Source organism: Chaetomium strumarium (genome assembly GCF_033439665.1).
Source record: "Chaetomium strumarium strain CBS 333.67 chromosome Unknown B0T15scaffold_5, whole genome shotgun sequence".
Taxonomy (NCBI): domain Eukaryota; kingdom Fungi; phylum Ascomycota; class Sordariomycetes; order Sordariales; family Chaetomiaceae; genus Chaetomium; species Chaetomium strumarium.
In genome coordinates, this window is record NW_026944433.1 from 3582201 (window position 1) to 3609212 (window position 27012).

Consider the following 27012-nt stretch of genomic DNA (forward strand, 5'->3'; position numbering starts at 1 on the left):
ATACACAGACTGCAATCTAGCCGCGATCAACAATATTTTTGCATCATGTCTTGGAACGCATTGCCTACCGAGCATCATCTGCTGATTCTCAAGGAACTCGCGAGTACGTACACGTACCGCCCAGAAGACAGGTATGCCCGCGCTGGCTATGCGAGGGTCTGTCGGGAGTGGCAGTACTTTTCCGAGCCACTCACTTTCAGGCGGCTTGTCGTCGACCAAGGCCGCATCTCGGACCTCGACAAGTTTACATCTGCCTGCGGCCCATTCGGGCCCAGTGCAAATCCTTGTCAAACAAATCCATCTCCGCGTGAAGCTCGTAGACTACGACTGCAGCGTCTGCCAGCTGGAGCAGGACCGCGATGCTAGGGACCAAAATAACCGCACTTTCACCCAGGCTGTCGCGGACCTACTTACTGTCCTCTCCAAGTGGCCAACGAGCTGGGAGCGTCCCGGGGGCTACGTAGCCCGGCCATTGGGCGTGTCGTTGGAGATCAGCGCGTTCTCGCCGAGCGATTGCAAGCACGGCTTCAGGGACTTCCGGCTCCAGGACGACTATCCGATTTGGTTTGACTGTGACGCGAAGGCAGACCGGGACCGGGGCTACGCGGCAGAGAGAGTACGGGCGGACCAGATGAAGCTGGAGCGATACCACGACCCGGCTCACGGATGGAGGAACGGCCGCCAGCTAGCCTGGGTGCGGAAGCGAATAACGGAAAGCTTAACGCTGTGCCTTGGCGACGACCCCGGGACAGCCTTGCCTGAGCTCCCCAAGATCCCGATCGTCTTCATCTTCACCGTCCGAAGGCAGTCATACCGGGCGATCGATGTCCCATCGCTCAAGACGCTTCTTCTCGCATTTCCGAACCTCTTCAAGTTCACGCATGAGCCATGGTACAACGTCACGCCCTGGCGGCAGCGGCGCTTTGAGTCCGACTACCTGCAGCTACTCCGGGCCTTGCCCCGGCTCAACAACAAGGGTCTTGCGCACATCAACATTTTCCAGGACTCTAGCAAGACCTTGAACCCGTCCCGGCACAGAAGTGACAAAACCCCTTCTCATCCTGGTGTCCAACATCGACGACGTGCTGGACAACGACCTGTCCCCCGAGGTGATCTCCATTTGGCGGTCGGTCGCAGCGAAATACGGCGAGATGCAGCTCTGGATCAGAGAAGACGAACGACCGCGAGCCTCTATCAAAACGTTTGCTGCCACCATGGATTTGGTAGAACTATGGGGCCTGGATGTCGTGCACCTCGTAACCACACACCAACTGGCTGCGGAGGAAAACATTTTCCGTCCCCTGACATAATACATACATTGCCAGGGGAAGAAGGAGACCTGTAGACGTCTGATTGAACCCAGGCATGTGGATGCACACCTCGAAAGGGGGAAGGGCAATCTGATGGTTCTAGGACCAGGTCAGGGACAGACTTGTTATCTATCCATGGATGGTGTTGCTACCTTTCTGTGCCATATTCTTGTGATTTGCTTCATTATTAGTTAGTACCTAATCCTGCTTACGGTAGTAGTTAAATGTTTCCTTGGAGATAGTATTATAGTACTACTATACCGTATGGAATATGCTATTCAAACTCGATCCCTTATCCAGCAAAGCGGGCGTCGCGGACGTAAGGCAAGACAAACCGACGGCCAGTCGCGCCCTGTGGCTGCGGGGTAGACTGTTTCCGCTAAGAGAGTTCCAGGTTCCTACGAGTACAAGTCGTGGCTTTTCGACGCTGTGGCCGACGCAGTCAAAGGTTAGTCCAAGGAAAGAGTCAGGGGCTGGAAAATCTAGCATCCTCTAGGTCTAAGAAGAATCATTCTTCTTGTGGTGCGTGCGTGCGTCTGCGGGTTGATTTTGCTGGTCAGCTGGATGAGGCGCAGTTAGGTCTCCAATATTGAACGGCAGCAGTGGGTGGTGGCAGTGCTCCCTGGATGCGTGGTAGGCCAACGTATAATATGTAATACAACTCGCCCCAACAGGCCAAGATCTGACGTCCAGCTGGGTTTCACCTGATCCATCTCAACTTAGAGGCCTAGCCATGGACGATCAACCTTACAAATCGAAGGCTGCACCGCCTTCAACATCTACCAACATGGCCCCGAGGTTCATGTCCGATCCCCGGTTTTAGAGACAGACCATGGTCCAGCCGACACAAGATTGGCAAGTCACACTACAGAGCGGCATGCAGACCTCGTCATCAGTCCAGCCGCCAATGGTGCCTACATTCGCCATTCAGACAATGATGTATTCAAGGAGCGAGTCTCCTCAACCAGGGCCGCCACCACAACCACAACTCCCGACTGATCCATCATCAGTCATTGGCTATCAGCCACCAACAAGGCTACAAGGCGTACTGGAGACGATGCCCGACATGATGGGTGGCGCGAGGTCTTGGCGGCAGTTCGAGCACAAATTCAATCCAATGGCACCTGAGTTCGTGTTTCCGGTTCGAGCTCGACCTCAGGCATCCACGTCAGAATCTCACCCTCCGATAGCAGGCTCCTCTCAGCCTGCCGAAGTCGTCCAACGTGGTGTCGTGAATGTTCCTCCGACGCTGCTGGCCCTCGAGCTGCGGAATCGGATCAGGTTGACATAGCTTCTCCCCGCGTTTTGCAACCGACACCCCCCTTGCCTATCGCCGTAGACCTGGGCAGTATAACGGCTTCAAGCAGTTCTGATCCCCCTCAGACAAAGGTCGAGACGAACCACGCCGCGCAGAATGGCAATCCCGAGTCTCCGACGGCCATCGTGAGGAGCCTAGCACCGCCCGTTTCAAACCTCTCCATGGGCTCGCCGCTAGCGGAGAAGATGCCGGAGCCCGGGAAACGGCCCAGCACGAAGTTGACAACTGCAGGCAAAGAATCGGAAAGCCCGGTATTCTACGACACAACCAGGCCGACATGCTCACTGTATCTCGTGTGCTACAGGTCTGGGGCCAGGGGCTGTGATCTGCAGCAGCTCCTGTGCGCCGTGCGGACCAGGTTCCCCAGCGACGAGAGTTTGGACATAGTCATATATGCCAACCCGTATCTTGTCCAGACCGACCACCAACTCTTCGTGGAGATGCGGCGACTATATACAACCCAGATGTGTGGCTTCCTCCGCCGGTACTTCTCCCTCAAAACTCTCCGCAGTTTTCGTCTACTTGCTGTATGTACCTCTTCCTTCTACCTCTCCATTATCAATAAAGCAAAGACGCTAACAGCCAATAGTTCACGCCAACCACGCGACCCACAGAAGTGCCGCTAGACGATTTTGTCCTCCAGGAGATGATGTACGCGTACCGAAACCCCGACAGGCTCTCGACTACCGATGACTGGGTCCATTGGGAGTTCAGGTTACGGCGCCAGGACAGGCGGCACGCGCTCGAGTTTGTCGAGGGGTGGAACACGACCCGCATCGCCATTTCGGGGACGATCCCCTGGCTAGCGTCCAGTCTTGTGGGCATCATATGGGCGGTGACCGGAGGAGATACGCAGACTGCCTTTACTGTTGCCTCATTTATCTTGACGTCTTCTTCGAGTGAAGTCCCCAGTTAGTGATGCCCGACGGGATAATCCTTGCTAACGTCGCTGTCTTCTCTAGCTATATTGGCGCTGCTAGCCATCATCAGCACCATCGCGTCATCAGCTGGGCCCAGCAACTACTAAGGTTTGCGGACGCCGAGGTAGGCTAGGGCGCAAACATCTTACGTCTTGCCTTTCGCTGCAGACTTTCGATACCAAAGATTGGGTTGAACATGAATTCATCTGGATGACTTGGCTGATCGCTCCGGGGCATGGGCGATCGTTGAAGTGTCCTCCATAATGAGGGACCTAGGTAGCTGGAGGATATATGTATCTAGCTTATTCATCTCCCAGGACATGATGAAACCTTCCAGCATCTGCTCCATCCCTCTCCGCTTCCCCTGACGGCGCGAGCCACCCTGCAGGCCCCAATGAACAACCCATACCTCGTGTACGTAATGAACAAACGTCCCGGGAGTCTCAGACTCATCAAACAAGAAATACGACCTATGAGTTCAACACGAGAGCTGTACGGCTTGTTTGTGAGGACCCTGATCGGGGTAATGGAGCAGGATGATATGCGTTACACCCATATGCCCAAAGGCAACCCCAATACTTTGGTCTTGAAGCGAACGTCAAATGATGATCTCTTGGAGCGCAAGCACCATATAAAGCAGCTATACCACGCTTGTTATGATCTAGGCTCATTCTCTCGTTGGATTAAGCAGAGCTTTGACTGAAATTCTCTTAGCTGCGAGTCTCGACATGGCGGACAACAACACACCTTTCAGCAGCTTCGAATCTCTATTGGCCCAACTCGGGAAGAGAGACAGGTGGCGGTGATGCCTTCCGAGGTTACAAAGGTATGTCAACTACGCACCTGCTGGTAGGACGGTATTCGCACGTCAGTACTTAGCTATGTTGCAGTCGCTACGGTGGGATCACAAGCAGAGGAGTAATGGCTCCTACAGTAGTACTTATTACTTGCAAAGCTATACTCTAAGAGGCTTCATGAGGGTGAACATTCACCTTTATAGCGCCGCTACCATCGCGATACGCATCCAACGCCTTATTAACCGCCCTCTCATCAAGCCCACTAATAGTGCTGTAATGCCCCAGCGGGCGGATTTCGCCAGCTTCTAGCCAACCTGGCAGATGCTTCCAGAATAGCCGTCCCATCTCCCGATGAAGGTGTCCCGCCCCTTGCGTAAATCTCACCTCGTATCCGGCCACCTTGCTCCCAACCTTTGACTTATCTACGCCACCCGGTAGTAACGTCGCTATAATGCCCCGTTTGCTATTCGAGAGTAGCGATACGCCAAGGGCACGCGCCGCGGGGTCGTGGTTAACCACGTCGAGGGCGTAGAGCAAGTCGTCGCCAATAATGCTACGGCATTGCTCCTCTACATCCGCGGCGTGGCGATCCAATACGTAAGTCGCGCCGAGCTCCTTCAACTCAGCCTCTTTCTCGGGCGTCTTGCCTGCGAGAGCGACGATGGTCCCGAACCCGACCAGCCGCGCAAATTGGATGGCTAGCTTGCCGCAGTTGGATCCGCCGCCGATGACGAGCAGGCTGCAATGCTGGTAGTCAAACGACTCGCGCTCGCTGGAATAAGGGGCAGGCAGGCCGAGGCCGGAGGGGTGGAAGAGGGCGACAAAGGATGCCATGGCCACGGTGGGGAGCGTGGCTGCTTCGTCGAAGGATAGAGAGCTTGGGATGGGAGCGACCAGGTCGGCCGGTGAGATGGCGTATTGCTGCACGCCGCCTCCATCGGGCCCGCTGAAGCTGTCGGCTTGCGCGAAGACGCGGTCCCCCGGCTTGAAGTTGGTTACCTCCGATCCGACCTTCTCTACTACTCCCGCAATGTCATTGCCGGTGATGTAAGGCAGATGGTCGGGAGTGATAATGAGGCCGTGGTCGCGGATCTTCTGGTCATGGGGGTTGACTGAAAGGTTACTAAGTTAGCTCGACAGTATGGAACGGTATCGATGGGAGGTTCATGCAATGGGTAGTACCTACGTCCTACTACGACGATCTTCAGTAGTATCTGATTCTCGTTTGGCTCTGGTATATGCCGGGATTTCAGCACCAACGGAGTGCCAACCTTTTCGAGGATAAGAGCCTTTTGCGACATGTCGTGGTCACCGTGTCAGAAACAAGACAAGACGTGGTCGTTCGGTATTGCGCTTGTTGAAACAATGAAAACAACTGAATGCTGACTAGGTGGACATGTCGATGGACCGTCTCTTATCGACAGTCGTTTCCTGTTCTATAGTAGCGAGCCTCGCCGTCAATATGTCGCCGAGCTTACTACTGCTTACGGTTTACCCCGCTGGCGGCTTCTTGGCCCTTGTTTTAACGCCCCGACATTACTAATTGCCCTGTGGGCTTATTAATTCCCAGTACAGACAACGAACGAACCTCTGTCCAATGGCTCCGATGATCGTCGTAACTCCGATACGAGTGCGGAAGACGCTACTACTAGTACCGAGCACAGACGTCCTGTTATACCCATGCCTTAATAGTTATAGCCCCCCTTGAGCATTGCGACGAGACTCATACTCCAAGTGTTAACATCCTGTTAACATCCATATAGCCTCAAGCGACTCACCATGGCGACCCCTGAGCAAAAGGTGCTCTTTATTCTTGGAGGCGGGCCACGCATCGGCCACGCCGTAGCCAAGAGATTCGTCAGTCAAGGGTACAAGGTTGCGATCGGGCGACGCACCACCGACAAGACCGACGTTGATGGCGTGCTTCCTGTGTATGTGGATGTTACCAAAGCCGAGACGATCCAGGAAGCCTTCCACGAGGTCGAGTCAAAGCTAGGCGTTCCCAACGTGGTCGTGTATAACGGCAGGTTCCCCGACCAACAATTCTACCAACATCCACTCGAATAGTAGTACTGATGTTTTTCGGCTGTTTAACAACAAACCAGCCGCCGCTCTGACCTTCCCCCCCGAGAATGACCCGTTCGGCGTGGAGCCAGCTTCGTTCACCCGCGATCTAGCAACCAACGCGGACGGTGCCTACGCCGCCCTCCACCATGCGACTCACCTCGGTCGACGCCACAGCATCTCTCCTCTCATCTTCATCGCGACGGGCAATGTCACCCCCTTCAGAGTGAACCCGCTTGCTGTAACGCTCGGGCCTGGAAAATCTGCGCTAGCCCATCTCATCTCGCTCGGGGCCACTGCGTACGACAAGAATCAGTTTAGGTAAGTACTCTATCCCTGCCCTGTACTTCACGCTTCTCCCTACCTTGTGCTTGGCATCGTACGCAGAGGGACTGAGTCTAACCTACCACCTACGTACCTTGTACCGAAATAGGTTCTACTTTGCTTCGCAGGTCACAGACGACGGCGGTCCTGTGCCATATCCCCAGGTTAGCGGCGAGGCGCATGCGGAGGTCTACTGGAAACTTGCCAACGAAGAAGGGCATGGGTGGGATGTGAGATTTAGTGTGGCCGCCGATGGGTCGACAAGGTTCGCCTGAGGACGACGTCAGTAGTAGTACAATCCGAGCGAAGCAAATTGCGTGCAGTCCGGAGAACTCGTCGTTTATCAGGATGCTAGCGCCCGCATCTCCGCACTGCCGTTTTCCTGTAACGGACAAGCAATGGCACTCGCAGGTGGTAGTATTGATATGAGCACAAGGCCGCGGTTTGCGCTGTTCTGGGCTGTTCGGGATGGCTTACTGTGTCTGTGTTCTGGGCTGTATGCCGTGTCAATGTGTGTCCAGAAGAGGTGCGGGAACGTCAAGCCGGGTGTTCGCCGAGGACATGTTGGTTTCTTTGTTTTTATTTTTTTCGCCTTTTGCTTTCCTCCCGTCGTGCCAGATCAACCCTATGCGATACCATCTTGGCAATCAATAGCGCACCCGGAATCCGGTCCTCAACGTAGCATTCAAGACATCTAGGCAGGCAACCTTCCTGGATCCAGAGCACGATGCGTGGCTGTCGCTTCGCCGGGTTGCGACACTACTCGCCTTGGCATGTCACTATGCATGCGGTTGGATGGCGTAGAGTCGCGTCTCCCATTCATAGCCAACACGCAGCTGCATTAGCTTCGCTTAACGATCCAGAAGGGGGAAATTCTCCCCGGTGTCCCGGAACCGTGCAGGAAGAACAACCCGCGATGGTTACACATATATGAGTTAGTCCAGCCAGCATTCTTCATCGGCGGGTTCCTGGTATCAGGTGCAATCCAAGTACTCTCCCTTTGTTTTGCGGAACGACCTGGTTAAGATGGCCGTGTCCCTGCTGAGGCTGGCCTGCACTGCCGCTTTCCTGTCGACGGGCCTTGCGCAAATCCACGTGAGAGACAAACCGGATGCCGCCGTGGCTGTTGTGGATTCATTGGATTTCTCGGACGCAGCAGATGTCCAGGCTTCCACCATCAAGGGCATCAACTTCAGCTGCAAGTGCTACCCGGGTCAGTCGTGTTGGCCGTCAGCCGCCAAATGGAATGCACTCAACGCTACCGTCGATGGGAAGCTGCTCGTCCATATCCCGCCGGGCGCTCCCTGCCACAACACCTTCAAAGGACCTCTCGGGGAGGTCCAAACGTACGATGAAGCAAAGTGTGCTGAGGCCACCGAGAACTGGAAAAGCGAGTCATGGATGTAAGAGTGGTACAGCATGACGGTATCACGACGGACTGACTGATTGGTGACCCCGTGTGATAAGTGTGAGCCAGCCAGCCGCCGCACTCTGGACCTACTTCACGAACGACACGTGCCGGCCGACGCAAAACCCAAGCGACAGCTGCACGCTGGGCTACTACGGCGTGTACGTGATCATGGCGACCACGCCGCAGCACGTCAAGGCCGGCATCGACTTTGCGCGGCGGAACAACGTGCGGCTGATTGTGCGTAACACGGGCCACGACTTCATCGGCCGCAGCACGGGCTACGGGTCGCTAGTCATCAACACGCACAGCTTCCAGCAGATCGACTGGATCGATGCGTACAGCGGCCCCGGAAGCTACAAGGGGGCAGCCGTCACCATCGGCGCGGGCGTTCAGGGGCAGACAATTCTGGCCGCAGGCCACGCCCGAAACCCGCCGCTCGTTGTCGTGACCGGCGAATGTCCCACCGTAGGCATTTCCGGCGGCTTTATCCAAGGCGGAGGCCACGGCCCCTGGACGACTCTGAAGGGACTTTGTAAGACAACACCCAGGTGCAACTTGTAACTGAAGAAAAGCTGACAAGTCATCGCAGCCGCCGACAACGTTCTCTCCTTCGAAGCCATTACCGCCTCGGGGAAGTACGTGACCGCCAACGAGAAGCAAAACCCGGACCTGTTCTGGGCTCTCAAGGGCGGCGGCCCGGCATCGTTCGCCGTGATCCTATCCGTCACAATGAAGACATTCCCAGACATCCCCTCAGCCGGCGCAACGCTGTACATCAACAGCACGCACACCACAGACGCCGACGTATGGTGGAACGGCACAGCGACCTTCCACAAGTGGTCCAACCACTTCGTCGACAACGGCCTCTACGTCTATTTCGAGATAGGCCCGATGTCCCTGCGCGCCCGGCCCTTCGTCGGCATCGGCAAGACCTCCACCGAGTTGCAGACTGTCCTCCAGCCTTTCCTCAACGAGCTCTCGGCCAAGGCCATCCCTTTCGAGTTCGTCACCAAGGACTTCCCGACCTTCTACGACCTGTACATTGACCTCTTCGAGCCGGAGGGCGCGGGCGACGCGGCGCTGACGGGCGGGTGGATGTTCAACCACGACGACGTGGCCACCAACAACGACGGCATCATCGCCGCCTTCAAGACGGTCATGTCCCCGCGGCCCGATCTGCTGGGTTTTATGGTCGGCCACCTGTTCAACCCGGGCTATGGCGCCCCCGTGAGCAACAGCGCTACGCATCCGGCGTGGCGCAACGCCACGGACTTTGTCATTGTTGTGTTGCCTGTGCCGGCCGGTGCGTCGCTGGCGCAGAAGGCCGATTTGCAGCATGTTTTGACGAATACTATGGATGAGGCACTCAGGAAGGCCAGCACGAGTGGGTGTACCTATGTCAACGAGGTGAGAATTCCCTTTTCCATATACAACGCAAGTGTGTCTTTTGGTGAGTGGTGCTACTAATAATCAATATGCTGACTGCGCTCCTAGGCCGACCCGTACCAGCCGAACTGGCAGAGCCATTTCTGGGGCGACCAGTACCCCATCCTCAAGGCGCTTCGGTCCAAGTGGGATCCCATCGGTGTGTTTTATGCCGTCTCAACGCCGGGCACTGAGGGTTGGGAGGTCATTGAGGACGGAACTCGGTTGTGCAGGAAGCTGTGAGCGCCTGTCGCCTCCCGCCGCCGTGTGGGGTGTGTCTCCGCAGAGGAAGTCAGTTCTGGATAGATAGCAGCATTTCTATTACTAGAACTCTGATAGCTTAAAGTCTAAGTCGAGTCAATACCTCCTGATGGTTATTGGCCTTGAATTGTAGGATGGGAGAACTCCTCCCCGGGCCGGTGTCGGGGAAGACGGCAACGTGCCGGGCTGTCCGGCAGCACTAGAACGTATCAGGCAGGGATCGGTAACATATCTGCTCCGGGTTTCGGCCGATCCCGCCGCCACACCCGATGATACGACCCACTGTGGACCCTCCCCTCACCTTCCCGATATGCTCATGGTGTCGTGATAAGGCACAATGCTTTTGTCAGCGTGCAATATCCTGCGGTGTGTCGAGTTCGGTGCAGCAGGCTGTGTGGAGGTAGCAAACGTGGATCTTCTTCAACTACCTAAGTAATTACTAGTAGTTAGTACAGACGACGATGACCTCAAATGCCACGGAACGCACCGCACTCCTCGGCCATGGCCAACACGACCACACCGCAGCTGCTTCCGATAGCACCAGTAAGCACGGACATGGCGGCTCCCATGACGGAGATGGCTGCGCATCATGGCTTCGACATCTGCTCGGCATCCACGTCGAGAAGCGCATCTTGTTCGCCGGCTTCCTGATCACCCTGTCCTTTAGCTTCACCCAGGTCCCGTGAGTGAGATAATCCACCGGACCCTTAATAATGAAGGTCACACCGACTGATAGAAAAAAATCTCTGCAGAATATTCTACGTCTTCCATCTAATGGAATGCGACGTCTTCTACAGCAACCCCAACCACGCGCCCTATACGGGGCCCGGCGACCGGTGCAGCCGCAACGAGATCGCGGCCGGCACAGCCACGCAGTTCTCCATCCTCGGCATGAGCACCACCTTCTGCGGCACCATCAACCTGTTTGTGGCGGGGTGGATGGCCAAGCGCTTCGGCCCGCGCGCCGCGCTCATGGTGCAAACGTTTGTGCCCGCGATCCGCGTCGCGACCCAGATCCTGGGCGTCGTGGCGGGCGGGCAGGCGGGCATCATCATCTTCCAGTGCACGCAGCTCATTACTGTTGTGGGAGGGCCCGTCGGGTATATGTGAGTCTTTTGCGCGCTTGCTCCCTCTTACCCAGTTTAGTGTGTGTGTGTTTCTGATCCCCAACAGTCTGGTTGCAAACATCATCGCCGGCGAGGTCGTCGAGCCCGTGCGGCGCACTGCGGTGTTTGGCATGCTTCAGGGATGTTTCATGCTGGGCCAGGGCATTGGATACCTGAGTAAGCTGTCCATACTAGTACCCTACATTTAGTATTCCCATGTGTTCCGCACTCGCCTTTGCTAACCAGGACCAAACCAGGCGGGGGCATGATTGGAGACATCTGGGGGATACGACGGCCCTTTGAGGTGGCCTTCTGCTCCTTCCTGCTGTCGACCTTGTACGTGCGTCTTGCCATCCCGTACATTGCGCCGGAAACACTGTCGAGCGGCTCCAAGCCGAGCTCTAAGGGTGCCGCCGAATTCTTCGCGCCTTTGCGCATTCTCGCGCCCCAGAAGGTGGTCCTCGGCAGCGGTGTGGTCATGAAGCACTATGGGGTTCTGTTCCTTTGCGCTGGTGTCTTTCTCGGCGTGGTAAGTTCAACCACGCACCGTGACACTGGAAAGTCGGAGCTAACCCCCTGTGCTAGTTGGCCACCGACTATGCCCCGCTGCTCATCCAAATGTACGCCACAGCCGTCTTTGAGTTCCACCAGGGCGACAACGGCTTCCTCATGTCGGGATTCGCGTGTATGCGTGCGGCGTTTCTGATTCTGCTTTTCCCCCGCATCATCAGCAGCGGCCGGAGATGGTACCTGGCTCGGGGCTCGCGGGTGGAACGCCGTGAGGAGACCAGACCCCGATCTCGGTCTATGCTGGTGACAAATCCCGAGGAGCTCGAGGCTCCAATGGGCAGCTTTGCCGAGCAGGAGCCGGTGGGGTCCTCCGAGGCGAAGGACGACGAGGGAACTCAATTCGACCTGTTCTTCCTTCGCATCAGCCTGGTTGTCGACGGCGCCCTAACCATGTGTACGGCTTTTGCCACGGAGGGCTGGCACATCTATCTCGGTATGTCGATGAGTTGGGACGTGGTTCGAATTGTTGACAATACTAACACTCTGCAGCTGCCTGCTTGCTTCCCTTTGCTTCCGGCTCCGCGCCGGCGGCCAAGGGTGTCATGGTGGAGATGTGCCCCCCGTCGAAGCGGGCTGATGCCATGAACGCCCTGACGCTCATAGAGAACATCGGAAGGCTTGCGACCCAGGGCTTGTTCGGCTTCGTGTTTGCGGCGCTGGCTGAGATTGGCAAGCCTCATCTGACCTTCTTTGTCAATGCGGTGCGTTTCCCTCTGCACCGTTGAGTTGACAGGTTGAGTTTGTGCGCTAACTCTATATGCAGGCCATTGCCCTACTCGCAACCGGCGTGCTGTTGTTCTCTGGGTTCCCGCCCGAGGGCAGCAGACGTTTGGAGGACAATGGAACCCAGGAGCAGGAGGCGCTTAGTCCGTCATCTCAGAGCTAAGCAAGGCCGGTGACCGGACAGGGACTATGGGATATTACAGACTCGTATCCACCTTACTAGCCTCCAAGCTCCCTTCCGATCTGCGAGTGCAGCGGACGAGCATCTCGTACCATTGAAGCTCCACCGTTCCCAACACCCTTCCTCGCTAGACTAGCTGTACTAGATGAGGTTCCTCAAACTTCGCAACGTCAAAGATCTCTCAAAATAGAGTTTCAAGATCTAACACTCTGAAAGCACCCAGAAGACCCGCCTTCCATCACCAGTAGACCGTAGGCTAGTGACTGGCTTCAGCAAACAAAAGACATAGGATGTCGACAAATCCGCCAGGCGAGTTCATCGAAAATGGCCGGGCCATTGAGACAGCGACCAGCACTCTCACTGCCGACGTACTAGACGTTTTCCGAACACAAGATTGCATGTCGGCTAAAAAGAGCCGGCATAAGATCCCTGATATCAAATCAAATATAGTGCAGTATTACATCCTTCCCGCCCGACGATATCTCGGTTCCGGGTTAACAGCAATGCGGGGCTTGTCGTCCCCTTTGTTTTGTAGGCTTCATTAGTATCCAAACCCCTCTTCCCTTCCGTAGCTCTAAGGTTCTGATGTTAATCGTTTAGATCTGCCTCTCTCATCGGCCAGGGGCCACGTCGTGCTGCTTGTCACCAGAGCATACCTGACCAAAGATCTCCAGATCCCCCTCGGGTTCAAGCGAATAACATGAAGCTTATCAGCTACTTAATCAAGGCGCTCGCCGCGGCCGGTGCACTGCAGTATCTAGTCCCAGTCAGCGCCAGATGCGCTATATATCGAGACACCAGAGCATCAATCGCACCTCGACAGTCCCCCTCAGCCTGCTCCGATGGCACAACGATCGAGAACCTCTGGTTGGTGGAACGGCTAAACGTGACCTACACCAGCGACGAGCTCGTGCGGCCGGGCAACGCCTCTTGGACCGTCACCAACACCTTGACCAACACAACCGAGCGGATCAGCTGCACCCTGCGCGCCAACTACATCTGTGAGCTCAACGGCACGCCGGGCGACGCCAGCTTCCACATCTGGCTGCAGATTAACCTGGACGTGGCAACCTTCACTCTCAACCAGACTCTTCCCTGCGGGGATAGGCCACCTGTTAGGTAAGCAAGAACTTGAAGTCTCCGTCAGCTCTACCTTCGCCAAATCGACAGCACTCGTTTCTAACTAATTCCATGACTCGATACTAGATCCGCCTATGCGCTTGGCACAGCCGAGTTGTATCTGATCTGCCCCAGCAGACACGCCGACGAGGACTTCTCCTGCTACAGTGACGACGACGGTACCGGATTCGCGAACGGAGATGTCACATTGCTACTGGGCTCTTCTGATGAGGCTCGTGGCTAAAAGGCGGTCTCGAGAATGATAGCGTGTCTGGAAAAAGATGGTCTCGGTGAGGCAAGCAAAGAGTCGGCAAATGGAGGCATAATAAACTCTGACCGGGGGCTCAAGGCGTGGCGAGGAAGGTCCCTCAAGCTCCGCCGGGGGACTAAGAGAACAACACCGATTGTGGAGTCACCGCACCTCCGACTGTACTGCACTTGAGCTCCCTTGTCTCACATCCAGCTTGCTCAACAGATAGCTTCAACTATCAGATGTACAGTGTCCAAGGCGGTAATACATGGCAAGCCTTGCTACTGTTAGGGGTGGGAAAGAGGAGTGATTCTACTACTATGTTAAGGTGCAACACAATGATAATTGTATTTCCTCTTCAAATCCCAGTCTCCGCAATAGAGTGACCCGTTCAACATGATTCAGCATTCCGCTTCCGCTCAGTCTGAATCTAATGCCTTTCCTAGACTGTAGGTAAAGGCCACTGTGATTTAGTCGTATCATCAGCATCAGGCTGTTCGCCTTTTTGGCAAGACGACTCACATGATGTACCACGGATCTGAGGCATGGGAGGATTGGGAGCCAAACACCGCTCCGGCGCTCAACCATGGCTGCAGGTACAACCTTTTCGAAGGGCGGGGTCAAAAGTCGGGTAAGGCACGCAGAGATAGCCTCGCGGGCAGGGCTGCCCCTCGGCGCCGCACGCTGAAGTCGAGCATGGCCCGGTGTACTGCCCAAACGAAAGGGGCAGGACGGTCAGGAGGATGACTGTTGTCTTGTTGAGCCACATGGTTATGCCTGTGCTTGGGCGTTATAAACTAAGTGAATCGTGAAAAGAGGCTCTGTTGTCTAGAGATGAGCAGGTTGCAGGTCTTAATATGTATTGTAGAGGAATAAACCGGCAAAACCATCTTTGTTTTGTGTAACGGTTGCTCCATCTCGGTGACGCAGGCTAAGGCTGACCGTGACGATTGTGCCGACTTGGGCCGGCTTGGACAGTCTTGGCCAGGCAGTTTAGACCATCTTCAATTCGTTCAATTCTTGGGACGATGAGATCGACAAGGAGTGCCCGGTGTTCTGGCCACCAAACAGGTCAAAATTGCGAGCGGGCTGAGCCGCCGGGCCCTTGGCAATGAAATGCAGACAAGAGAAGTCTTGGAAGAAGACGAAACTTGCGTCTGGAAGCTAGACAAGTCAGACAGGCCATATGTCAACAAAAGTTCAAATCCGTGTCGGGTGTCTGGTCTAATTATAGCTCAACCCTAAAGGTTGCAAGCCTTGGCATTGTCCAGGGCCCTTGCGATGGTTTCATCATCTCAGGTCGTATTGTTACAGTAGTGTAGGTTAGAGCATAGGTGTGGTCTGAAATGGTGTGTATTTAGTACCGTACCTTATATGCTGACGGGCTCAAAGTCTCGGTGACGTTGTGAACTCAAGGGTCTCGGTGGTGTTGAACACGTGGTCGGCGTCGTAGCTGCAGTTGGCTTAGTGTACGGAGTAGTGCCATAGTAAGTTTGGTGCACCTGCAAGTCCCTCCTATCACCACTCTCCCTACCAGCAGGGGCCTGTGGGCTCCGATCTTAGCCTTATTTTTGTCTCGCCGCCTCGTTTTCTTCCCGCCTTGCTCTCGTTTCAGCGATCGTCACAGCTTCGCCCGATCTGGAGACGATCACCATGAAGACCGCCGCGCTTCTTGGAGCGGCGCTTGTGGTTGCCGCCGTCCATGCCGGGCTAGTCCCGACGCGGGATGTTTCTGCCGCTGCGGAGGACGATCTCACCGAGTCAAAAGGCCTGACCGATCTCCTCAGCATAGCCAAGACCCAGGTGCTTGAACAACTCAAAGAGACCGAGAAGGCGTTGCGCGAGCGCGGCGAGGCGCCCCGCTGCACCGCTGACAAGCTCGTCTTCCGCCGGGAGTAGTGCGTGCTTTCGGGAATAGCTCCCAGAGTTGTAGATACGATGATGACTGACCAACCTTCCATCCATAGTGGCCCACTGAGCAAGGCCGAGCGACTCGCCTACATCAAGGCAGTCAAGTGCCTGCAAACCAAACCCGCACGCACACCAGCCAGCGTCGCCCCGGGTGCCAAGTCGCGGTTCGACGACTTCGTAGTCACCCACATCCAGCAGACGCTGGCGATCCACTACTCGGGCATCTTCCCGCCGTGGCACCGCTGGTTCGTGTACCAGTACGAGAGGGCGCTGCGCGATGAGTGCGGCTATACGGGCTACCAGCCATACTGGGACTGGCCGCGCTACGCCCGCGCGCCGCAGGACTCGCCGCTCTTCAATGGCGACCCGTACAGCTTGGGCGGCAACGGCGAGTACGTCCCGCACGACGGACCCGTCATCGTGCCGCCCGAGGGGGTGGAGGGCGGCAACATCTCGCTGCCCGCGGGCGTCGGGGGCGGGTTCGTAAGGACGGGACCGTTCGCCAACATGACGGTCAACCTCGGCCCCGTCGGCGGCACGGCCGACACGGCTCCCGGACCGCTCGGCGGGCTGGGCTACAACCCGCGGGGGCTGAAGCGCGACCTGGGCGGGGCCATGAACATGCGCTACGCCAACTACACGACGGTGCTGCGGCTGCTGACGCAGCCCGACGTCGACGCCTACCGCGTCGTGTCCGAGGGCGTGCCCTACACGGTCGAGATCGGCCCGCACGGCGGCATCCACTACACCATCGGCGGCGAACCGGGCGGCGACCTGTTCACGTCGCCCGCCGATCCGGCCTTCTGGGTGCACCACGCCCAGATGGACCGCATGTGGGCCGTCTGGCAGGCGCTGGGATCTGCCAACAACAGCAGCGGTACAAATAAGCGGTACGCGGACCTGGGGAAGGGCGAGTATGCCCACCGCACGTGGCAGAATAACCCGCCCTCACCACTGGCTGAGCTGAGTGATGTGATCGATATGGGCTATGCGGCGCCCTCGACTACCATCGGGGATGTCATGTCGACAACGGGAGGGGAGCTGTGCTACTTCTATCTGTGAGGAGCGGCAGCATTACTTTGCTCGGGCTCTCAATCCTTAACAACCCCTTCTCTGTGCATACATCAAGAAGTATTTACGCAGATAACAGAAAATAAACCCCCTGATATATCCCCCCTCCCTTCTGCTGCAACCATCCATGCCTCAGCGACGGTTGAGAGCATTCATGTCCCTCGCATGCCGGTACACCAGCGTCTTGGCCTCCTCATCGTCCAGATAAATCGTGAACCCATCATCATGGTTGCGACCATACGAGTAGTTCGAAAACCCGTATTGCCAGTACATATCCCCCGCCATCTTCTCGGCCACCATCGTCTGCTGCCACGCGCCCACAACCTCCCCTCTCGTCCGGTTATCCACCTTACCCGTGTACTCGAGCCTCTTATCGGGCGTCAGCCAACCATACTCCTCATGAACAACCGGCTTGCCCGCCCTCCGACCCGCCGCGGCGTGGTCGCGGATCCACTGGTCCGTCCACTCGACCGTCTTGCTCCACCAGTCCGGGTACGAGTGGAACACGCCAAAGTCGATGGTGTCCAGCGATAACTCGTGGTCAAAATCGCCCCCGTCAGCGCCGTTATACGCCCAGTCGTCCTCCGACGGCCGGTTGAACCCGCCCTCGCCGCCCCAGGTGACCAGGTGGTTGCGGTCCAGCGTCTTGATATACCCGCTCATCTCGGCGATCCAGCTCGAGACCACCGCGGGCGTGCACCTGTCGCCGGGGCTGCGCGGGAGATTGCGAACGCCGTCGGCGCCGCAGCGCGGCTCGTTCGCCAGCTCCCACGCCATGATGGCCGGCGAGTCCCTGAACCGCGTCACCATCTCCCGGACGTAGCGCTTGAAGGCGTCCTTGATCCTAGGCACCGTGTAGAAGTCGTCGTGGTACTGCCCCCTGAGGTTGACTGTGTACACGTCCATGCCGCCGTAGTCGGCCCAGTTGTTGGTCAGTGCCACCACGAGCTTGATGCCGCCGACCTTGGTTGCCGCCTGCACGACCTTGTCGAAGCCCGAGACGTCGATCGTCGAAGTGCCGTTGGCATGCCACCACTGGAACACCACCTCGGATGGGCCGGCGCCCTCTCCGCCGTACTGCGGCAGCCCGCCGGGCACGAAGGTGCTGTTCTTGTCGTTGAACCCCCACGTGCGGAACACTGTGAGCCCGGCCTTTTTCGCTGCTGTCAGGCCCTTCTCGATGTCCTGCTGGTTCTAAAGGCGGGGCCATCATATGTTAGCGGCGGTGGTAGAACAGGAAAATAATAGGGATGTGATTTGGTAAGGAGTACTAGTAGTCCACGAACCCCATTGAAAGGGAAATAATAGGCATTGCTTCCAGCAAAGTGGAAGTCCTTGCCCTGCAGCTTGAACTTATCGCCCTCGACACTGACAAACTTAGACGAAGGACGGCCGGGTTTGCTGGGAGCAGCCGTGGCCGTCAGGGCCAGAAGGCCGCTGACCAGCAGGTGTAAGGACGAGGCGTGCATGGTGACCGATCTGGACGCTCATGGGTTTGAAGTTCGCCTTCTCGCCTTCAGAAGTTCCTAGACCATTCGAAAACTTGATCACGCCATGGCAATGATATTTATCGTTCCCGGTCCCATCACCCGATCACGGCCCAATTCGTCGACGGAGCATCTCGCGCCGCCCTCCAAGAAAGGCAAGGCTTGGCTTGACTTGGCAGACACGGCCGAGACTTCTTCTTCCGCAGCTTCCCCGGGCCGATCTTTGCGGGGACCCGGGAATATGGTTCTGCAGGACGCGAGCAACGAGAAGCTGTGTTTTCCCGAATGGTGGTTCCATACCGGAGTTCCCCGCATTGCCGTGTTACCTAACTCGGTGTGGCTGCGGCCGAGCCATGCCCGTGTTCCCCTTGGGGATAGATCCACAAGTCTGCTAGCAGTGTGCAAGCGAGGGTGATCCTCGGAAGCGCTCGGTGGTACGGAGTATTAATGTAGGTAGGCTGCCACTGCTGACATTTTACTGGTGCAATCGTGACATAAAGCTATCGAAAGAATGGAGGGTCATAATTCAGGCGTAAAAGCTACTCGTCAGGCGGCCATGTCACAAGCCGAGGAAGAAGAGGAAAAGGGTTTGTTCGTTTGACCCTGTGCTGGTCAAGCATCTGGCAAGCAACCTTTTCTCGCCAATAGGAAAGCGTGACGTGTATACAACAAGGCCGGTAACCGGAGTGTAATCTTGCCTTCAGTATCATGGTAAAAGAACAAGAAATACTAATGAAAACTGAAAAGGGATTCAATAAACAGAGATAAGAGCCCGACTCCACGCCTTGCCCCATCTCCCTCCCGAGTCCCGTCTCAGAGACAGACAGCATGGTTACCACTGATAGCTCACCCGGTTGAGTCCAACATGAACGTATCCCCCATTTGTATTTCATTCCCCCTCAGCAACACCCGCCATCCCCAACTCCCTTATCTCCACGATGACTCACTCACAGCACTCGCCTCACAGTCCCGCGGGACGGTGTACTCGCGGTTGGGGTCGCTCTCCCACGAGACAACAGCCCCGTTGCTCGCCGCCACACGAACAAACTTGTATTCGAACTTTATGCCGGCGGGGAGGCTGACCGTGTAGATCCAGACAGGGTTAGCGCTCGTGTACTCGGCCGCAGACAGCGCCGGCGCGGCCGACGGGTCCCAGTTGCCGAGCTCCGGGATGGAGCCGACAAGCTTGATGGTCTCGCCGAAGGCGGTTGTGACGCGTTGCTTGAAGGTCACGGCAACAGAGGCGGCGGCTGCGGCACAAAAGGAGGCGCTAGGCTTTGCCGTTGCAGACTGGGTCTGCGTGCTGGTGGTGACCAGAGTGGTGGTTGCGGCTCCTCCTCCTCCTCCTCCTCCTGATCCAGCAGTGATGGCGATGTCAGCACACGAGAGGTAGATCTGGCTTGTCTGGAACGAGTTCCACTTGAAAGAGAGCAGCGTGTGGGACGACAGGTAGTCCGGGATGCGGATCTTCTTGGTGACAGTGTATCCGCCGGCGATGCTGGTGTAGCAGGACCCGAGGGCAGCGTTGTCGACGCCCTGGCACGCGCGTCGGCTGTCGGCCTGGAAGGCGTTGCACGTGAACCAGTCGTTGCGCCAGCATGGCTGGCCTTCCGAGCAGTCTGGGTTGAAGCCGCACGTCTGGCCCGACACGTCGGTGCATGCGAGCGTGCCGGCCTCGAAGCAGTCCTCGGCCGCCTGCTTCTCATCTTCGGTAGGGAGGTAGCCCGGCGTCAGGAACTTGTCGACCAGGGTCTGGTTCTGACAGATGCGGTAGCTGAACATGCCCCCGTGGTCGCCGTTGTGGTCAACGCACCACTGCACATCGACAACCTGACCAGGGGAGTATGTGGCTACGGGCGAGCCTCCCCAGTGATCGGCCGGCTGGTTGTAGTCGATGCTGACCCGGGCGTTGTAGCCACACGGTCCGCTCCGTCCCACGGCGGCAGCATCCAGATCGGGCCACGCTGTGACGGGTTCGAGAATCGAACATTCCGGGCACGAATCTAGGCCTGCCTGTTCAGTGGAGGAAGGGTCAGCAAAAGTAAGATAGTAAATCCCCGTTCTTGTCCCCTTACCTCTGCGCCAAGCCGAGTGCGGCTGAACGGGATGGTTAGGTAGCCGTGGCCAGCGACCAGACTTGCCGCCGATAAAATTGTCGCACCGTGTAACAGCTTCATGGCTAATGTGTCACTGTGTTTGTACCTTTCTCAGGGACTGTCTTTTCCACAAATAAGGCTTGCAGAACTGGTCGTGAGACACGTAACGGAAGTGCGAGGAGCAGAGCGAAGTCCAACTGGTGAGGTCAAGCAAGCCAAGTAACAGCACCTTAAGTACCCCGGACTGTCCTCAATCCCATCTTTGGCTTCTGATGCAGCGCTGCCATGGTTGCGTCGTCGAGGAGACAGCAGCTCCGTTCGCAGACCACTTTCCTGCGGATGGCACCGTATCGATGTCAGGTTCGGCCTTTTGCTCGGTCATAGCAAGACAATGCGGCCGAGGTAGGCCCAAGAAGAACAGAATTCCGCCTTGCTGTAGGGCAGTGGAGCTGGGGAAGCAGGGCAGTCAACCTCGACGGTTGTTCTGCCAAGCCGTCAATGTCTGGTACAAACGGGGTTGTCACCCCGCACAACGGTCCTACGTCTCCACGATTCAAAGGTTGCGTTGTGCGGGGACGGAGCCGCATGGCCTCGGTCGGTAGTAGTGCCGAACGTGTGTGGACGGGTCTATTTCCATGCTTGGAGCCTGCTCCGGTCAGGACAAACCCATACCGCGGGAGTCATGTCATTCTGAAAACGGACCGACTTTTGAACTCCCGCACCGGTTCTCAATTGTATTCCACCCGCTACGCAGTCCAAACTCCGACATCCCTGGCAGATACTCCGCCACCCACAGGCAAGGCAGATAGGCAAGCCGTTCCTAAGCCACCGACCCAACTCTGTTGTGGCATATTGCTGCAAGAGAGGTCGGGTGGTTGAATGAACAAATTACATCAGCAAACTCTCCTAAGATTGAGTCCATGAACATGAACTCTGTGGCAGGTTATGCAGTTCCTACTCGTCACGGTTTCCAAGCCCCTAGGTTAAGATAAATACCTAAGTATTTGTGCAACGGTAGACACCCTCCACTACACTTCGAATGAGACGGCTATCGAGAATTCGGACCGGATAGAGACACTAAGTGACCAAACCAGCCACTGCAATGTCATCTTGCGCCAAGCCCGCCGACAGCTATCCTTCTCGAGCAACGGCAACAGTATAGCCAAATAGAAATGACAATGATCGGGAGCTAATCTCGCCCACCATCAAGCTTCAACGCCTAGTTGCCCTTCCTCCCCTTGCCTTTGCCCCCCTGGTGATGGGGTTGGCGAACCTCAATGTCTTCCACATCGCGACCACCATTCCTGCCGTTCCCCTTCCCCTTGCCGCCCTGATGGTGGGGCTCGCGTGCCTCGAGCTCTTCAACATCCCGGGCGCCATTGTTGTTGTTATTGCCATTTCCATTTCCATTTCCCTTGCCCTTGCCCTTGCCGCCCTGATGGTGAGGCTCACGCGTCTCAAGCTCTTCAACGTCCCGAGCACCGTTGTTGTTATTGTTATTGTTGTTGCCCTTGTTCCCCTTACCGCCTTGGTGGTGAGGCTCCCGCCCCTCAAGGTCACGAGCGCCATTCTTCCCCTTGCCTTTACCCTTGCCTCCCTGGTGGTGCGGCTCTCGTGCCTCAAGACCCTCGACGTCACGAGCGCCGGACTTGCCTTTGCCTTTGCCCTTGCCGCCCTGGTGATGGGGCTGCCGGGTCTCGAGCTCCACGTCATCTTCATGCTCGTCTTCGTCATCGTCGTCGTCGTCATCTGCAGTCAGGTCGCGCCCGCCCTTCGTTCCCTTCCCCTTGGCTCCCTGGTGGTGTGGCTAGGAGGTGAGAGAGCAGTCAGCATAAGAAATTCGACATAGTATGTCCAGTCCAGGACTTACAGCACGCTGGTAGACGGCCGGCATGGCATGTGCAGGAAGGGCGAGCATCAGCGCGGGGACCTATACGAAGAGGATCAGTCAAAGTGCCCTCTCCATAGAGATTGCGGTACATCATAGAAGAACTTTCGAGCATACCACAAGCCGAGCCACGTCAGTGCCCGTCTGGGCAACAGAGAACGCCGACACCGCCGAGGCGGCCATCACGCCAACGACCAGGCACTGTCCGAAAGTGGTATGCATGTTGAAGGTAAAAAAAAAAAAAAAAAAAACCGGCCGGCGGCTACTAGTAATCAGTGATAAATGGAAGCGTTGTGGGTGAAGAAGAGATGAACAGAAACAGCACAGAAAGCGACCGGGCTTTGCGCGACTGGAAGAAGATGGGTGGACATGCAGATTAGGGGGGATAGTATTCAGTCACCAAGATGAGAGAGGAGTGTGAGGTTTATAAGCCAGGCCATCAATGCACACCATCACATCTAGCTCCCGTCCAACTCAGGAAGTAAGGTCAGGTAGTCTACCTGAACTTCAACAATTGATTCCTAGCGCACACAAACCCTTGTTAGCTTCATTTTAGTCCAGGAGCATCTCCGTGCATGGGATGAGATGATGCAAGTGTCAAAACGCCTTGACCGCCCGGGGTTTCAGATCTCGGGTCTCAAATGAGCAAGACCCAAGTGAAGAGACCGAGGGGCCGCGTAGCACAGAAATTCCCTGGCAAATGGCACTAAGGAGGTAAGAAGTCCAGAAAAGGGTGGGAATGGACATCAACACCGGAACAAGCGATGGCGACTGTGGAACATCATCGGGTATCATGATTCACCCCTTGTGTCCTGTCATCCCAAGCGCCTTAGGTAATCCATGGCGAAGCGAGCTGGGGGATCGACGGGCGGAAAGCTTCTCTGAATTGCTTGGCTCGCTTAGGTTCGGATTGCCCCGCAATCGGCCCTGATCGACGGCCGGGATGCCGATCCGGATCATTGGATGAACGCGGGTTTGGTGGCACAAGCGAGCCTCAGATCTGCTCCTGTCGACCTCTGCTTGGCCAAGGCAGCCAAGACGAAACGCTGCAACGCTGCCTTCAAAACAGGCCTCCTCTTGTTGCCGACAATACTTGAGCTGTTGTGGGTCTTCCAAGGGGGCCGATCTTGCTCCTAGCGCCCCCCGTACGCGCCCCTTCTTGACTTGTTCCAAGCGGCTTGAAACCGTGCTGTGCTTCAGTGCAGTCAGAGTTCGCCAAGACAGGGAATTCAGCTGCGAAATTAGCACTGAGATCCAGAGGATGGCAAAATGTCGGTCTATTGACTTTCTCTCGCTTAAGCGATTTCCGTCGCATTAAGTTGCTCCTGCTCGGTTACCTATGTTCTGATTTTACTCCTGATGACAAACCCGTCTTGTGAAGCGTTGAGGCGTCCCAGCAAGATCGCACAGGACAGGTCCTGGTTTACATTTCACCATATGATTCTTCCCCCGGACTTTGATTGAACAGCGAATTCGACAGGTACCAGTTCGCAAGCCCTCAGCTGTGCTGTTTATTATTTCCCGTTCATCATGGCCGAAGAATATGAACCCATCCCTCTTCTTGACGAGGAGCATCAGTCAGAGAAAGGTACTTGGAGGAGGAAACTGAGTTTGGAAGCCTTGTATCGGACAAGGCCGGTGCAGAGGGCAGCGCGGCACTGGGTCTGGATTGGACACGCCATCTTGCTCTCCATCTCAACGACGCTTTTCGCCCTGGCATTCTGTCTGCGATACTCCCGACCATCCGACTTAGTTGTCACCACCGAGTTTTCCACATATTGTGAGCATTCACTCCGAGCCCGGGGCGAGTTAATATGAGTCTAACCGATACATAGCACCCGCAGCTCCCGTCGTCAAATATAATACCGTCCGATACAACTTGACGCCTATTATGACTGGGTCGCCGTACGTTGGCAAAGGCCCAGAGGTCGACGAAGCATGGGAACAAATATCTCGAGGCAAGAAACCTTGACGTACTCATTACCCGTGGCGCCAATCCTTCTAACACAGACGCAGTGGGAGACATGATGATCTCGCTGGACGAGGTGAAGCGTCTCGGCCTCTCACCGGATTCTCTCAAGATCACCGATCCAAAGACCGGCAAGGTCGGCTACCGAGCGGCAATCGAGGTCTTCCATCAGTTGCATTGCCTCAACTTGCTGAGGCAGTTCACATGGAAGGAATATTATGCTGACGATGGCGGCGATATTAGCGCCGAGCCAGAGGATGTTAGGAGTCATGTTGGTGGGTGCAACACCGTCTGACCGAACCATAGACAGAATATGTCTGCAAGACGGCTAACATGATGTACAGACCACTGCTTAGAGACGCTTCGGATGAACCTGATGTGTCAGGCTGACATCGGGGTTTTCACGTTCAAGACATATCCTGAGCTGGGCGATGACGACCCGTGGCCGGATTTCTCCACGCTGCACACGTGCCGGAATTTCGGGGATATCAGAGACTGGGCTCGGGATAGGGCAGTGACATGGGATGATAACGCTTAGACCGAAAGGCAAGAGTACCTAATGTATGAGTTCATCTTTAAATGATACATGCGGAGTACGGATGTACTTATTAGGCACTAAGGCGCCTCCGTGGCGATCCTCCGCCCCGGACGCCAAGCGTAAACAACAACAATAACAACAACAGTGCGCAAACACATGTGGCGAGCCATGGGATGTTTGCACGTGGTAAGTATGTCAGGAGTCCGTGCATTGGCCACATGTGACGCAAGGCGCGTCCGCGTAAGGTCTGCAGGGTCTGGGCAAGCCTAACATTTTTGCCGATATCACCACCCTGATGGTGCAGGATGGGTACGCTCTCTTTCCTAAAATGGCATATCCTAGGCATGTTCTACGTAACCGTTATGCAGGTTTGAGATGTGGTGGACGGGAAAAGCTTCCCCCACCATGTCCTAATGTGGACGACGGGCTCGTCAGCACCCACACCTTACACATCGCCAAGCGGCAGCTCAAGGCAGGGCACGCCCTGCTTGGATCCCGATGGCTGCCTCGACAGTCTACCGTATTTACTCCATCTCAGACCTCGTTCCCTACCTAGGTTTCCGGCTTTTCCTTTCTTCCCCAACCCCCAAGACCTTCTTGCTCATCGATACCGAATTCGAGGAATCTTCTCATTCTGTCATAACTGTAGCCCACCACTAGCAAGACCACGCCAAACTGTACTAGTACTCAACCAAACCGGACGGCTACGTCCCTGCGTCCAAACGAGCGACCCAACGACCATGGCGACCAGCGCACGCCAGAGCCGGCCATCTTCTTTAATGGCACGAGACGCCCTCCAGAGACTCGCCGTTAGGCGACATTACCAGGAGTATCGACGACACTGCCACCAGGATAGAGGTCCATTGCCACTTCGTCCCCACATCACAAGGAATTGTTGGATCTGTGTTGTGCAACGACAAATATGCTCCTTTTTTAGACGAACCACTCGTCTACCCAGGCATAGTCTGCAAGACTCAGCTGACAGAGCTGCCAGACAGAGGCGCCAACAGGAGCCTCTGACTCCCGTGAGCGAGGAGAACGAGTTCCCTGTAAGTATTGACCCTATGCTCTATTCAGTTGGGCATAATACTGACGAAACTTAGCCCATTCCGAAATGCAAGCTTGGCATCTGCGATACCGGGTATGACAGTCTTGGTGGGCCACTCCTGTGTGAGTGCGACGGAGCTTCTGAGGAGGCAGCCGCCGCTGTAGCGTCCCATGTTTTGGATCTTTTCCTTAACATAAGGGGAGAGGAGATATCCGAGGCGAAGATGAATGGTTGGAAGGAGGGATGATTCTGTTTAGTGTATTTAAAGATATGTTTTCCGATACGCCTGCCAAGCAACCCACTGCGGATATGGTTCTGCAAAGTTCCGTTCTCGCCGCTCGAACCGGAAAGGCTGGCGACCCTGGTACCTCTTGCGCTCGAGATTCCTCCCGTTTGCAGGGGGTCTACCGTTCGTGACGGAGCAGAGCAGGGTCGATCGCCAGCAGCGCCCCCTTCGCCACCATCGCCGCCGCCGCCGTCGTCGCCATCACCGCCGGACCCGGGGCGTGCTCGTGGCTAGTTCTTAATTGAGCCACGAGTTGGTGTACTGGGTGCTCCGGACGTAATGGCCGTGCGACGAGGTTGTTTCATCATCTCGCGAGTTCTCGAAGATCGTGTAGTGACCAAGCGTTCTGCACGGAGCTTTTTTTAAACGTTCTGGGTTGGTTTGTATGTCCGTCCTTTTCTAGGTACAATAACATGTTACTACTATCAGGCGCTTTTTGTTTACTTCTTTACCTATTGCATTACCTAAAAGTTGCCCTCGTCAGCCCCCGGCCACCCCCAACACCCCTCGCCGCTTTTGCTCAGGTCCCATCAGGGGCTGCTCAGGAACGCTCAGGAGAACGATCGGAAACGGCTTAGAATAACGTATCTTATAAGCGAGATGAACATATAAGCGAATTGAACACTTTGACCGCGACGCGTCTTCTCTCCATACCACAACCAAAATCCTCTACACCCAACGATGTCTTCGGCTTCAAGAGAGTCTAGGGTAATCTTAGCCCTTGAAGCTATTCAAAAGAACCCAAAACTTAGTCTTCGCGCCGCGGCAAAGATCTATAACGTCACAGTCAATACCATCCGAAACCGACGCGACGGCAAGCCTGTACGACGCGATACTACGCCCAACTCGCGCCGGCTTACCGATTCCGAAGAGAAGGCTCTTGTTCAGTATATAATTGAGCTATCTGAGCGAGCCTTTCCCCCGAGACTATATAGTGTA

The 27012-nt window shown here is 56.0% G+C and overlaps 11 protein-coding genes across 11 annotated transcripts; 7 read left to right on the plus strand and 4 right to left on the minus strand.

Moving 5' to 3' along the window:
- The first annotated feature begins 2695 nt into the window (after positions 1-2695).
- B0T15DRAFT_256265 (uncharacterized protein) lies at positions 2696-3647 on the plus strand. The gene is made up of 2 exons (XM_062863255.1): positions 2696-3155; positions 3218-3647. The coding sequence occupies exons 1-2, from the start codon at positions 2790-2792 to the stop codon at positions 3542-3544; spliced, it is 693 nt and encodes a 230-aa protein (XP_062720735.1). The 5' UTR covers positions 2696-2789; the 3' UTR covers positions 3545-3647.
- Positions 3648-4449: 802 nt separating this feature from the next.
- On the minus strand, positions 4450-5833 carry B0T15DRAFT_538148 (chaperonin 10-like protein). The gene is made up of 2 exons (XM_062869670.1): positions 5532-5833; positions 4450-5457 (listed from the first exon to the last, which is right to left on the minus strand). The coding sequence occupies exons 1-2, from the start codon at positions 5644-5646 to the stop codon at positions 4511-4513; spliced, it is 1062 nt and encodes a 353-aa protein (XP_062720736.1). The 5' UTR covers positions 5647-5833; the 3' UTR covers positions 4450-4510.
- A 27-nt stretch (positions 5834-5860) lies between these two features.
- On the plus strand, positions 5861-7425 carry B0T15DRAFT_538152 (epimerase/hydratase). The gene is made up of 4 exons (XM_062869671.1): positions 5861-6368; positions 6451-6730; positions 6843-7137; positions 7211-7425. The coding sequence occupies exons 1-3, from the start codon at positions 6125-6127 to the stop codon at positions 7006-7008; spliced, it is 690 nt and encodes a 229-aa protein (XP_062720737.1). The 5' UTR covers positions 5861-6124; the 3' UTR covers positions 7009-7137; positions 7211-7425.
- Positions 7426-7759: 334 nt separating this feature from the next.
- B0T15DRAFT_486401 (uncharacterized protein) lies at positions 7760-12083 on the plus strand (the record flags this gene model as incomplete). The annotated part of the gene is made up of 10 exons (XM_062866355.1): positions 7760-8136; positions 8201-8676; positions 8734-9551; positions 9639-9808; positions 10375-10512; positions 10583-10936; positions 11004-11113; positions 11194-11465; positions 11522-11943; positions 11996-12083. The coding sequence occupies 10 exons, from the start codon at positions 7760-7762 to the stop codon at positions 12081-12083; spliced, it is 3225 nt and encodes a 1074-aa protein (XP_062720738.1).
- A 588-nt stretch (positions 12084-12671) lies between these two features.
- On the plus strand, positions 12672-13818 carry B0T15DRAFT_256332 (uncharacterized protein). The gene is made up of 2 exons (XM_062863256.1): positions 12672-13529; positions 13617-13818. The coding sequence occupies exons 1-2, from the start codon at positions 13111-13113 to the stop codon at positions 13771-13773; spliced, it is 576 nt and encodes a 191-aa protein (XP_062720739.1). The 5' UTR covers positions 12672-13110; the 3' UTR covers positions 13774-13818.
- Positions 13819-15331: 1513 nt separating this feature from the next.
- B0T15DRAFT_256362 (tyrosinase-like protein) lies at positions 15332-16823 on the plus strand. The gene is made up of 2 exons (XM_062863257.1): positions 15332-15677; positions 15747-16823. The coding sequence occupies exons 1-2, from the start codon at positions 15433-15435 to the stop codon at positions 16750-16752; spliced, it is 1251 nt and encodes a 416-aa protein (XP_062720740.1). The 5' UTR covers positions 15332-15432; the 3' UTR covers positions 16753-16823.
- On the minus strand, positions 16823-18524 carry B0T15DRAFT_256369 (beta-mannanase). Its single transcript, XM_062863258.1, has 2 exons — positions 18033-18524; positions 16823-17955 (listed from the first exon to the last, which is right to left on the minus strand). The coding sequence occupies exons 1-2, from the start codon at positions 18228-18230 to the stop codon at positions 16894-16896; spliced, it is 1260 nt and encodes a 419-aa protein (XP_062720741.1). The 5' UTR covers positions 18231-18524; the 3' UTR covers positions 16823-16893.
- Positions 18525-18761: 237 nt separating this feature from the next.
- B0T15DRAFT_419422 (starch binding domain-containing protein) lies at positions 18762-20849 on the minus strand. Its single transcript, XM_062865528.1, has 2 exons — positions 20324-20849; positions 18762-20261 (listed from the first exon to the last, which is right to left on the minus strand). The coding sequence occupies exons 1-2, from the start codon at positions 20423-20425 to the stop codon at positions 19176-19178; spliced, it is 1188 nt and encodes a 395-aa protein (XP_062720742.1). The 5' UTR covers positions 20426-20849; the 3' UTR covers positions 18762-19175.
- Positions 20850-21563: 714 nt separating this feature from the next.
- B0T15DRAFT_513040 (uncharacterized protein) lies at positions 21564-22454 on the minus strand (the record flags this gene model as incomplete). The annotated part of the gene is made up of 3 exons (XM_062868020.1): positions 21564-22151; positions 22215-22274; positions 22350-22454. 3 exons carry the CDS (start codon positions 22452-22454, stop codon positions 21564-21566), a joined length of 753 nt encoding a protein of 250 aa, XP_062720743.1.
- An 812-nt stretch (positions 22455-23266) lies between these two features.
- Positions 23267-25005, plus strand: B0T15DRAFT_538166 (uncharacterized protein). Its single transcript, XM_062869672.1, has 4 exons — positions 23267-24012; positions 24068-24190; positions 24249-24476; positions 24546-25005. Exons 1-4 carry the CDS (start codon positions 23763-23765, stop codon positions 24737-24739), a joined length of 795 nt encoding a protein of 264 aa, XP_062720744.1. The 5' UTR covers positions 23267-23762; the 3' UTR covers positions 24740-25005.
- Positions 25006-25037: 32 nt separating this feature from the next.
- On the plus strand, positions 25038-26094 carry B0T15DRAFT_538168 (uncharacterized protein). Its single transcript, XM_062869673.1, has 2 exons — positions 25038-25788; positions 25843-26094. The coding sequence occupies exons 1-2, from the start codon at positions 25153-25155 to the stop codon at positions 26032-26034; spliced, it is 828 nt and encodes a 275-aa protein (XP_062720745.1). The 5' UTR covers positions 25038-25152; the 3' UTR covers positions 26035-26094.
- Positions 26095-27012: the final 918 nt, after the last annotated feature.

What these genes read in the sequence shown, in the direction of transcription:
- B0T15DRAFT_538148 (XM_062869670.1), bottom strand. Translation starts at nt 5,646, where the DNA reads ATGTCGCAAAAGGCTCTTATCCTCGAAAAGGTTGGCACTCCGTTGGTG. An exon ending in GAAGATCGTCGTAGTAGGAC is followed by an intron (nt 5,458 to 5,531) that starts GTAGGTACTACC and finishes GTAACCTTTCAG; the next exon opens with TCAACCCCCATGACCAGAAG.
- B0T15DRAFT_538168 (XM_062869673.1), top strand. Translation starts at nt 25,153, where the DNA reads ATGTGGACGACGGGCTCGTCAGCACCCACACCTTACACATCGCCAAGC. An exon ending in GCGAGGAGAACGAGTTCCCT is followed by an intron (nt 25,789 to 25,842) that starts GTAAGTATTGAC and finishes GACGAAACTTAG; the next exon opens with CCCATTCCGAAATGCAAGCT.
- B0T15DRAFT_538152 (XM_062869671.1), top strand. Translation starts at nt 6,125, where the DNA reads ATGGCGACCCCTGAGCAAAAGGTGCTCTTTATTCTTGGAGGCGGGCCA. An exon ending in CAACGTGGTCGTGTATAACG is followed by an intron (nt 6,369 to 6,450) that starts GCAGGTTCCCCG and finishes ACAACAAACCAG; the next exon opens with CCGCCGCTCTGACCTTCCCC. An exon ending in TACGACAAGAATCAGTTTAG is followed by an intron (nt 6,731 to 6,842) that starts GTAAGTACTCTA and finishes GTACCGAAATAG; the next exon opens with GTTCTACTTTGCTTCGCAGG.
- B0T15DRAFT_256265 (XM_062863255.1), top strand. Translation starts at nt 2,790, where the DNA reads ATGGGCTCGCCGCTAGCGGAGAAGATGCCGGAGCCCGGGAAACGGCCC. An exon ending in GCAGTTTTCGTCTACTTGCT is followed by an intron (nt 3,156 to 3,217) that starts GTATGTACCTCT and finishes AACAGCCAATAG; the next exon opens with TTCACGCCAACCACGCGACC.
- B0T15DRAFT_256369 (XM_062863258.1), bottom strand. Translation starts at nt 18,230, where the DNA reads ATGCACGCCTCGTCCTTACACCTGCTGGTCAGCGGCCTTCTGGCCCTG. An exon ending in ATGGGGTTCGTGGACTACTA is followed by an intron (nt 17,956 to 18,032) that starts GTACTCCTTACC and finishes CCCCGCCTTTAG; the next exon opens with AACCAGCAGGACATCGAGAA.
- B0T15DRAFT_256332 (XM_062863256.1), top strand. Translation starts at nt 13,111, where the DNA reads ATGAAGCTTATCAGCTACTTAATCAAGGCGCTCGCCGCGGCCGGTGCA. An exon ending in GGGGATAGGCCACCTGTTAG is followed by an intron (nt 13,530 to 13,616) that starts GTAAGCAAGAAC and finishes ACTCGATACTAG; the next exon opens with ATCCGCCTATGCGCTTGGCA.
- B0T15DRAFT_256362 (XM_062863257.1), top strand. Translation starts at nt 15,433, where the DNA reads ATGAAGACCGCCGCGCTTCTTGGAGCGGCGCTTGTGGTTGCCGCCGTC. An exon ending in CTCGTCTTCCGCCGGGAGTA is followed by an intron (nt 15,678 to 15,746) that starts GTGCGTGCTTTC and finishes TTCCATCCATAG; the next exon opens with TGGCCCACTGAGCAAGGCCG.
- B0T15DRAFT_419422 (XM_062865528.1), bottom strand. Translation starts at nt 20,425, where the DNA reads ATGAAGCTGTTACACGGTGCGACAATTTTATCGGCGGCAAGTCTGGTC. An exon ending in GCACTCGGCTTGGCGCAGAG is followed by an intron (nt 20,262 to 20,323) that starts GTAAGGGGACAA and finishes TCCACTGAACAG; the next exon opens with GCAGGCCTAGATTCGTGCCC.
- B0T15DRAFT_538166 (XM_062869672.1), top strand. Translation starts at nt 23,763, where the DNA reads ATGGCCGAAGAATATGAACCCATCCCTCTTCTTGACGAGGAGCATCAG. An exon ending in CACCGAGTTTTCCACATATT is followed by an intron (nt 24,013 to 24,067) that starts GTGAGCATTCAC and finishes ACCGATACATAG; the next exon opens with CACCCGCAGCTCCCGTCGTC. An exon ending in ATGGGAACAAATATCTCGAG is followed by an intron (nt 24,191 to 24,248) that starts GCAAGAAACCTT and finishes ACACAGACGCAG; the next exon opens with TGGGAGACATGATGATCTCG.